General features: G+C 38.2%; 1 protein-coding gene across 2 annotated transcripts in view; it reads right to left on the bottom strand.

Annotated features, from left to right (window-relative positions):
- IFT74 (intraflagellar transport 74) overlaps positions 1–11,149 on the bottom strand; it is a 121,780-nt gene that overhangs the window by 21,451 nt on the left and 89,180 nt on the right. The window contains exon 13 of one of the 2 annotated variants that reach the window (XM_011994370.1): positions 2,223–2,276. In XM_011994370.1, coding sequence (XP_011849760.1) covers positions 2,223–2,276 — 54 coding nt within the window. Of the gene's footprint in view, positions 1–2,222; positions 2,277–10,194; positions 10,546–11,149 lie in introns of those variants that run through there. The other variant, XM_011994371.1, reaches the window with a different exon arrangement.

Here is an 11,149-nt window from a genome sequence, read left to right as displayed (position 1 = left end):
CCAGCTAATTTTTGTATTTTTACTAGAGACGGGGTTTCACCATGTTGGCCAGGATGATCTGGATCTCTTGACCACGTGATCCACCTGCCTGGCCCAATTTTTAGAAATTTTAAGCTACCACTGTTTAATTTGTTATTAACCCAAAGGTAATTATTCAATAAGAACTTCACATACTTACAAACTGCCTAAATCCTGTGACCTTGATATAAATCGGAAAGTCATAAATATAGGCTCAAAATAAATAGCTGATAAAATGACAGAAGAAATTTGCTTTTATAAAGATCTCCTTTGATATATCAATAATTATTAAATTATTAACACCCTGGCTACTAACTTTATTTCTATAATTTCCATTGCTGAATACCTATTTTATCTGAAAATGAGTATTTTATTTATAATGCTGGATTCATTTCAACTAAATGAATTTAATAATTTATTCAGATTGTAAATAAATATTCTAGGAAATTATCTTTTTATTTGTTTAATATAGAACCAGTTCTTATTTACATTTTCGAGTATTTCTATGGGGCATCTAAAACATAGAAACTTTCAGACAAAAATAATTTTATTGTTAGCATGAAATAAACATCAACAGCTTGCCTTCTGTAATGGATTTCCATTCTACTTTTTTCTTATATTTAGTATATTTTTAAAGTGAAACAGTCTTCAACAAAACATTTTTTATTGGAATATGGTGGTAGAGGACCACAATCAATATTTTTTATAAAACTGAATTTTCTTTAATGTCCTGCTTCAGCATTCATACAGGTCTTATGTGTGAATATCCTGCTTTAATAATCTGTTGATTTTTGTAATCTGTTGATTTTTGTAATCTGTTGATTAAGTGGCCATATGAGATTTTTATATATACACAAAAGCATAAATGAACATTGTCTTTCAGGGGTTATTTTTTAAGGAAAACAAACCATAATTAATATGTGGAAAGAAATCTGAGCTAGGTGACCTTCTATTTTAAGATTCTGTAGTATAGGAATTCTTTCCATTCATTCAGTAAACATTCATTAAATGACCATTTATTGACACCTAAGTGCCAGATACCATACTAGGTAGTATCTAGTAATTTTTAATATTGTGGTGTCATGACACATTGTTCCTTGATTTTACACCTTTCTCCCTTACCAAAAGACTCAAAAAGATTTTTTTGAGATAATTTTTGGTATTTACTGACATTTTAAAGAAAACTTGGTACCTTGTAAAATAAGAGCTGACAATTACTCTTTTATAGCATGCCTCCATGAAGGTAACTATTGACATCAGACCTAGATGAAACTCTAGCGTTTTGTTAGAATTCAGATTCTAGCAAAATGATAACTTAAAAGGAAACCAGTAATAGATAATACATGCCAATTTTTAAAAAAATTATAAGTATGTAACATAAGTTTAAGTGAAAATCAATTTATAAAATCAGGCTGAGATTTTTTTTTAAGTGAATCAAAACTGTAACAAAAAGTGACTAAAATTACAGCTGGTGATAGAACAGAGTGACAATATCTGATGTGAGGGCTAATAAACAAGTATTATGGAAAGCTAAATATAAAAGTGAAAGATACTAAAGGTGAATATAGTGAAGCATGTAAAAGAGAACATTCAATCAATAAATGGTCTATAGCAGCAGTCCCCAATCATTTTGGCACCAGGGACCATGGAAGACAATTTTTCTATGGACCAGGGCTGGGGGACAGATGCGGGTGATGGTTTTGGGACGAAACTGTTTTACTTCAGATCATCAGGAGTTAGTTAGATTCTCATAAGGAGAGTGCAACCTAGATCCCTCACATGCGATAGGGTTCACACTCATATGAGAATCTAATGCTGCTGCTGATCTAACAGGAGGCAGAGCTCAGACGGTAATGCTCGCTTGCCAGTGGCTCACTTCCTGGTGTGTGGCCTGGTTCCTACAGGTCTGCAGCCTGGGGGTTGGGGACCCCTGGTCTATAAGCTTCCTCTACACAGACTACGAATGTAAGTACTAGCTTTAGAATCTAGCCCCAATGTATAGACATTCATCACATATCTTTTTAGAGTTTTCTACCCATCTCTAAATTATGCTAGAAACTATTCTTCAAGGCAAAATGCTTTGAATGTCCACACTTCTGCATTTATTAGCCATTATATCTGCCCAAAATGAGGTCTCTGATTTGGTATAAATGAACAGCAATCTGAAAATATTGTATTTTTATATCTACAAGAATATCACTTACTGTCCATATTTTCCTCCCTTTTTTTTAGCTCCTTGTATTTCTGGTTCATTTCACCTATGAGAGATATAAAATACAACATTAATTTCAAAAATTCCACATACAGTGCTCTAAATTAAAAACATCTCTTTAGTTCTCTCTATGCCATTACTCATTGACTATTCAATGTGTTCCATTAGGTTAAATTCTTTTACAATGACTTATGTATAGAGACTTTTAAAGTAGATATATGCATGTACCTTGAATATGTGGAACAAACAATATGATTGGAAAGAACTTAAAGGCTTTCCATTCCCAACCTAGGGCTATTCACCCTATACATGAACACTATGGGTGCTGAGAAACGTAAGTTCCCAAGAAAGTCCATTCCATCTTTGAAAGATCACCAGCAAGATAGCAGAGTAACTTCACTCAACAGAGTTTATACTCTAAAGATTTAACAATTAATTAAAATTAAAAGGTACTAAGTGCTATCATAGGAAAAATAAAAGATGCTATAGGAGCACACAGCAAGGGCAACTTACTTAGGTCAGGGTTACAGAGAAAATTTCCCTAAACAAGTAATATTTAAGTTGCATTATAAAGAATAGTAGGAGTTACCTGGTCAAAATACAGAAACTGCAAATGTCAAAGCATTACCAGTTAAAAGGTTCAAAGTGAGGATGAATATGGTAGCATAAAGAACTGAGGGAGTGGTATGGCGGAGGCAGAGAATGAAGTGAAAAAGTGGCACAAAGATGAGGCAGATTACAAAGCACCTTATAAGATCCATATTAAAGAGTTTGGACTTTCTCTTAAGGACAATTACTAAAGAATTTTAACCAGGGAGAAGAAATAATCCGTTTGCAATTTTGAAAAATATTTCCAGTCTGGAGAATAAAAGAGAAGTAAGATTGGAGGCAATAAAACCAGTTAGAAAGTTGTCATAATAATCTGGGTGAAAGATGAAAGCTGCCTGGAGTAGAGTGGTGGTAATTAGGATGGAAGGTAGTGAATTATTTTTTGTGACATTTAAGAGCCACAGTGAATGGATTTTGGTAAGGGTTAAACAGGGAGGAATCAAGGATGCTTCCCAGACTTCTGGCTTGGGCATCTGAGAAGATGGTAGTATGATTAACCTAAATGGGGAAAAAGTTGAGAAAGAGTTGCTTACAGCAGTTTTGCACATGTTGAGTTTAACAAACATGAAAAGCAGGTCTAAAGGTACAAAAATCCAAGGCCTAGAAAAATGAATGAATTCTGCCATTTTAGCCTCACAGAGAGACCCATTAGTAGGAGTGGATCATGATTATTTTATGACAATAGGATTTCACTGTAACAAAAACTGAGCTTTGAAGGAACATGGCAGCTGCCATCTGTAGAGAAAGCAGACAGCAACACGAACCTCCATCTGTGCATATACTTGCTTGGTGTTAAGTGAATTATGAGAACACAAGGGTGATGGCAAAGTCAGAGACATGGATTAGCAAACAGCTTTTCTGCCTTCTGGTCTGAAAAGTTTTCTGAAATTCATTGATGACAATCCTGATACTGAGAAAATCTTATGTTAAGGCCTCCACTATATTACTGGTAGTAAAAAGCTGCAAGTGAAAGCTAATGTTTAAGGACAGTAAATACCTAATGTCACAAATTCCTAGCCAGGCTACACCTAGCACCAACGGGAAACCCTGGATCCACTCAGATAAGGCTCTAGATGGATTAGCAACTTTACTGAACTACTACTCAGGTCAAATGATCAACCATGGTCTCAAAATACACTAATGCACCCTGATTAACTGTGAAGAGGAGGCCAGAGGTAATCTGTTATTAATTAAACAAACTTTGTCTGTATATATATGTGTGTGTGTGTGTGTATATATATGTATACACATTCGTAAAATATACTACAGACAGGGTTTTGAGTGGGAAACCGAAAGAGTTGGAGTTTGTAGCACACATGATCTGGGATACCCTTATAGGAGGAAGATGTGCATATAAATATCATTGCACATGTGAAGTGGCAGAAAAGCTACTATCTCCTGAACGTGCCATGGCCCATGTTTCTAAGAAAGTCCTAGTTTCTTGTTCTGGCTATTTAAGTTCCACTCTTGGGAGACTGGTCAGGCATTAAGGGATTAGGAGGGAGGCCTGGATCCTAGACTTTACAAGGATTTAACCATCATCTTATCTTTCTTCTTTTAATCTTGAGAGAATTCCTACACATGATGGTTCCAGTTTCTCATCTTGCTTTTAGACCCCAACACACTGCAATGAGGCTTTTCCTACTCCTATTCCAATGAAATTGTTCTCAGTGAGATTATACGACTGCTTAATGATCAAATCCAAAGGGCAGTTGGTTATCTTATTCTGCAATATTTGACACTATTGAAACAACCTTTCGACTTTCTTTGTTTTCCTTTATGTTTTGTTTTTGCTTTTTGGGGGGATGGGGGAGCTTCTCTGGCTTTTCTTACTCTCAGATCATTATTTTTCTGTCTTCTCTTCATGGGTCTGCTTCCTTCTTCATTTACATTCTAGAGTTCTGTTCTTAATGAACTTCTAACGCTATATCCATGGCAATTTCATACATTCTTGTGGTTTAAGAACTCTCAAATTTAATATATTGTCTGATTTTTAGATTCTTTAATCTAAATGCTTACTATATATATTTATTTGGAAGCCCTTTCAGGAAATCCTAACTCAGTATATTCATAATTAAATTCATAGTCTTCCCCCTCTTTATTCCCTATTACATTTGGCTGTCCTCACCATCCATTTATCATTCAAGTCAGAAACCTGAGAGGAGACTCCTCCCTCCTTCTCTCCTCAAAGTCATCCTCCTAGTTGCCAACAGATTGAGCTGGAAGACATAACTGGTTAACATTTACAGCTGCACAGCTGGCCAGCTGGATTAGATGGGACAGAGCTCCCACACATCTCAGCAGATTCCCAAGCTTCACAAAACCTTCTCCAATATCACTATTGCTAAGAAAGAGAGTGGTCAGAGCATTAGTGAACTTCTCTATTTTGTGATTTCTCAGTGGAGGATTAGTATCTGAGTTGCCCATAAAGGCAATGTAAATGTAGGCAGTCCTAAGGTAGGGTAAAACATAATGGTCATTAGCAAATCTATCCTTAGATTCAGTATCACAGGACAGGACAAGACTGTAGATAGACGGAAGCAAGTCAGTGTATCACAATGAAGGTACAAGCAGTTAAGCAGAAGGCTCTAATGTAGTAGAATCAACAATGAGGAGACCAAGGGAGAGGGAAAGGGACACAATGGTAAAAGGAAGGTAATTTTGGAGATATCCTTTAATTCTAAGCATTTGATGTCAGCATAGTTCTATACTCGTTTATTTATTTCAGATAAATTTACTGATTATCTACTGTGTGCCACATACTGTAATAGGTGTTGGGATATCAAACTGAGTAAGACAGTTTCCACCCTATTCTCAAAGGGCTTACACTCATGAGGTGTATAAAAACAAAAATGTATAATGCAACATAAGTGCTCTAACAGGTACGTATGAAGTGCTGTGGTAACCAGATGCATGAAAAGAGTTCAGGAGGATTTTTCACAGGAATTATATTGGCAAGGTACTTTATCAGGTAACATGGGGATTAAAGAAAAAAGTAAAATATTTTCCTTTGAAGAATTTATATTCTAACAAGACAACTATACAAAAATGTATACTATAAATTCAGGCTTTTTCATCCCCCAAGTAGGAAAGAAGAAATGAGTATGGGCTGTTAAAAAAAGACTAGGGCTACTGTAGAACGGACACCATTGCTTTTTGGTAGTCTCTGCTATAGCCAGCAGTGGAGAAAGGGAGTTATGCTCTTCTTGCACTGCCAATAGTCTGAGCACCACCAAAACTACCTCTGTCCTCACTGCAAGGAAGTTCACCCCACACTTTTACTTCTCTGGCATCAAATGACATTCTCCTGACTCAGGCTTTAAAGGCTTTTATACTCTGAGAAGTAGTTCTGCCCCTAAGGTCTGGTTACCATTTTCCAAATAGGTGGCTATCCCAATCTTCTCTCCTGATCAATACACAACAAGGCATGTACTAGTAACTCTCCAGGCCTCAAGGCCCCCAACTCAGCAAAGCCTACTGATTTTAGAGTTGAAAGGTCAACAAGAAACAAAATCAGGGAGATGGGGCAAGAAAAAAACTCCACAGGACTTCTGCACATCCAGATTGTTTCTTAGCACTTGAAATACTTCTGAAGCAGGCAAAGTCTCCCAGTACCTTTCCTTCTTTTTTTTTTCTTTTGAGACAGGGTCTCACTCTGTCACCCAGACTGTAGTGCAATGGTGCAATCTCGGCTCACTGCAACCTCCGCCTCCCAGGTTCAAGTGATTCTCCCGCCTCGGCCTCCCAGGCAGCTGGGGCTTCAGGCACGTGCCACCACACCCAGCTAATTTTTGTTTTTAGTAGAGACACAGTTTCACCATGTTGGCCAGGATGGTCTCGAACTTCTGACCTCAAGTGATCCACCCACCTCAGCCTCCCAGAGTGTTGGGATTACAGGCGTGAGCGACCGCACCTGGCCTCAATATCTTCTATGTGGCATAGTTTCTATCCCTATTACCATTCTGGTCACTCCACTATGAATGAGCTCTAGTTTTTCTCTAACCCTTTTAACATACTATGCCAATAAACTTAAAATTCCAAGAAGACTGTCACTTTCCATAGTCTATATAACCACTTTTTGTTATGCAATGTAGGATTTCAGCTGTTTTCAAGGCTGTATCACATTAATTCATACTAAACCCCTTCTAACATTTTCACGTATTTTAGTGAGCCAGAACACTTTCTCCTCCCTGACTCCTGTTTCAATTTGAATTAGTTGTGGGGGCCTATAAAATTCGATCTTTTTGCATTCAGTCGCTCTCTCCCATCTACTTTTCACATACCATTATTACAGTAAGCAGCAAATTAGTATACAAAACAGTCATTCTGTGGTATCTGACGGGGACTGGTTTCAGTACCCCAATCCCCTCTGTAGATACCAAAACCTGAGGATGTTCAAGTCTTTTACATAAAATGGCATAGTATTTGCATATAACCTATATATACCCTCCTGCTATATACTTTAAGTCATCCCCAGATTACTTATGATAACTAATATATTGTAAATGGTTGTTACACTATGTTGTTTAGGAAATAATAACAAGGAAAAAAAGTCTGTACATGTTCAGTAAAGATGCAACCATTGTCGCAAACTACACGGTACACATCAGCAACAATGTAACATTTTTTGTTTTATTTTCATTTTAAAAATAGAAATGGGGTCTTACTATGTTGCCCAGGCTGATTTCGAACTCCTGATCTCAAGCAATCCTCCTGCCTCAGCCTCCTACAGTGTTGGAATTACAGGCATGAGCCACCATGCCCAGTCACATTTTCTATCAACACTTGCAGATGACTTTCATTTAATGGCCTGAAAGAGTACATTAACATGCATCAAAACTCTGGCTTTTCTGGCTGAGCACTGTGGCTCACAACTATAATCCCAATACTTTGGGAGGCCAAGAGGACTGCTTGAGGCTGGGAGTTTTAGATGAGCCTGGGCAAAACAGTGAGGCCTGTCTTTACAAAAAATTTTTAAATTAAAAAAAAAAAAAAACACAAACCCTAGCTTTTCTCTCTTGATAACCCTCATTTGATGATTATGACTATTATAATTTCTATTTGGTGCTCACGGTGCCCATATGGTGAGGTGATGAGATGCACAGCACTGTAGGTAAGTGGTGAGACAAGAGGCTAACTTGAACCTTCTAATAGGACGTCGGAAAGATCACTTATGCTGGGAGAATCTTCAAGCGTTTAAGGTCAAGGTTTCATAATACAGATGGCTTTAGTTAGGAACGCTGTTCTAGGAAGCTGTTTCTCCTTTTTCCTTGAATCATCAAACAACTCTTGCGGTGGTTGTAGGCATGTTTGCTATCCCTCAGGTGACATGGAGGCTTTGTTCCATTGAAGGATCATATCCTTTAACACTTGCACCTGTTGAAAAACTGATGCAAATTTTTCAAGTATCCAAATTGATGACTGTGTTTCCTCTAAATCTGTATCACTGTCATCATCTCCTGTAGAGAATTTCAGCAGAACCTTGAGTTCCTTGCTGGTAAGGGTTTCTCTGTGCTCTTCTATGTGTTCCTTGAAGTCACCCTTGATCATGTCAGAGAAGCATTCCCCATCAACTTCCTTTGCAACATTCAAGATATTCCTGGGCCAGGCGCGGAGGCTCATGCCTGTAATCCCAGCACTTTGGGAGGCCAAGACAGAGAGATCACAAGGTCAGGAGTTCGAGACCAGCCTGGGCAATATGGTGAAACCCCGTCTCTACTAAAAATACAAAAATTAGCTGGGCGTGGTGACATGTGCCTGTAATCCCAGCTACTCAGGAGGCTGAGGCAGGAGAATTGCTTGAACCCGGGAGACGGAAGTTGCAGTGAGCCAAGACCGTGCCACTGCACTGCAGCCTGGGTGACAGAGTGAGACTCCAACTCAAAAAAACAAAAACAAAAAGAACCACATTACTGACTTCTGCATCAATAATGGGGAAGCTCCTGAAATCACTGACTACGTCATTCCATAATGACTTCCAACATGCATTGACTGTCTTGGGCTTTGGGGCATCTACAGCCTCTGTAAAAAGCACAACTACATTTGCAATTGTGAAGCTCTTCCATAAATCCATGACACTGTAGTCAAGGTTAGCATCAAGGACAGCACAAATCCTCCCGAAGGTGAGGTGGATGTACGTCACTTAATGCACTTGCTGATGCCTTGATCAAATGGCTAAAACAGTGAAGTTGCATTTGCTTTAGGAGGCAAGAACATCACTGCAACATTGTTATTAGTGAAGTAGAGAGATCAGGGATGGCCACGAGTAATGTCAATTATGAGGATGACCTTGAATGGCACCCTGTTCTCTTCCAGGTATTCCTTCATTTTAGGAATAAAAACGAATTCCAGGAACAAGATGGTCATCACCCAAGCCTTCCTATTGTGTTGCCAGAACACAGGCAGGCAATTTTTGATTTTGTTTTTAAGGGCCCAGAGACTGTTTGGTACACAAGACCTGGCTTGACCATGTGACCTGTTGTGTTGCCACATAGCACCAGAGTAAGATGATCTTTCCAGGCTTTGAACCCCAGAGCCTGCTTGACACTCTTAAGGATTTAGGTATTAGGCCTCTCCTTCCAGAACAAGTCTGTTTCAACACAACTGAAGACTTGCTATGAAAGGTATCCTCTGTCTTCTGAGTTTCTTGAGCTTTTGTGGGAATGCTGATACTGCCTGGCCATCAGCTAATGCTGATTCTCCTGTGATCTTTAAGTTCTTGAGGCTGTAGTACTTTCCACAGTTAACTAGTCATCCCTTACTATCCTTCAATTCCTTCCTCTCACTCTCTTCAACTTCCTCACAGGAATGCTCACAAAGGCTAAATGCTTTTTCATACATAATTTTGCCATCAACAGGGACACGCTTTTGTGATACTTTGTCTTCTCATATATTTGATGTTTTCTTCATCTCTGTAAGCAATTTTTTTTTTTTTTTTTTGAGATGGCTTTCGCTTTTGTCGCCCAGGCTGGAGTGCAATGGCACAATCTTGGCTCACTACAACCTCCGCCTCCTGGGTTCAATCAATTGTCCTGTCTCAGCCTCTCTACTAGCTGGGATTACAAGCGCCCACCACCACACCCGACTAATTTTTGTACTTTTTAGTAATGACAGGGTTTCACCATTTTGGCCAGGCTGGTCCTGAATCCTGACATCAGGTAATCCACCCACCTTGGCCTCCCAAAGTGCTGGGATTACAGGCGTGAGCCACCGTGCCTGGCCAGTCTCTGCAAGCATTTTATCATGAATCACAGCGACAATTTTTTTGCCATTGTAGGGGCAGCACTAACACTTCCACAAATGTCAGCTTCCTTCTGTTTTATTGTGCCACTTTGGTAAATCACACGCCACTTTTAAAAGATCAAAGATTTTTATTTTCTTGTTGAGAGATGGCACTTTACACTCTCTCTTAGTCTGTAAGGGATTTCTTTCACCATATAACTGATTTTTAGGCGTCTTTTTTTCCAAAGAAGCAAAGAGTGAACACAAGTAGCCAATGAATAAATTGCCAGATGAACAGTACTCAAACAATGGGTGCTAGAGAAAGACTGGAGATCTGTGAAACAATGGGAGGCTATAGCAGAGTATTCTTCAGTTCATTCAGATGGATTCCACATAGTGCTTATTAGCACATGGCAGGTTCAAACTTGCTTTTTGAAACTTTCTGTATTTTTTTTCAATTATTTTCCATCCATAGTTGGTTGAATCTGCAGATGAAGAACTCGTGGATACAGAGAATTGACTGTATTACTAAATTGCTATGGTAAAATGAGTATATATAAGCTTAATGTTTTAAACTAACCTTGGCATTAGGTTTCACCCAATTTTCTAAATACACATTCTCTGGGAAATACAGTTGACCCTTGAACAACACAAGTTTGAACTGGGTGGGTCTACTTATATGCAGATTTTCTTCTGCCTCTGCTATCCCTGAGATAGCAAGACAACTCTTCCTCCTCTTCCTCAGTCTACTCAATGTGAAGACAATGAGAATGAAGACCTTTATAATGATCTACTTCCATTTCATAACTGGGAAATAATAAAAATCTTTATAATTCTCTTAATAACATTTTCTTTTCTCTAGCTTACTTTATTGTAAGAATACAGTATATAATACATACAAAATATGTGTTAACTGTTCATGTTATTGGTAAGGCTTTCAGCCTAATAGTCTAATAGTAGACTATTAATAATTTTTTATGGATCAAAAGCTATACATGGATTTTTGACTGCATGGTACACTCAGCACCCCTAATCCCAACGCTGTCTTGAAGGGTCAACTCTCTCTCTATATATATATAAAATATAAAA

This window comes from Mandrillus leucophaeus, unplaced genomic scaffold (genome assembly GCF_000951045.1).
Source record: "Mandrillus leucophaeus isolate KB7577 unplaced genomic scaffold, Mleu.le_1.0 Scaffold454, whole genome shotgun sequence".
Taxonomy (NCBI): domain Eukaryota; kingdom Metazoa; phylum Chordata; class Mammalia; order Primates; family Cercopithecidae; genus Mandrillus; species Mandrillus leucophaeus.
The sequence above is the reverse complement of the archived record's forward strand: the minus strand, read 5'-3'. Positions and strand labels throughout refer to the sequence as shown.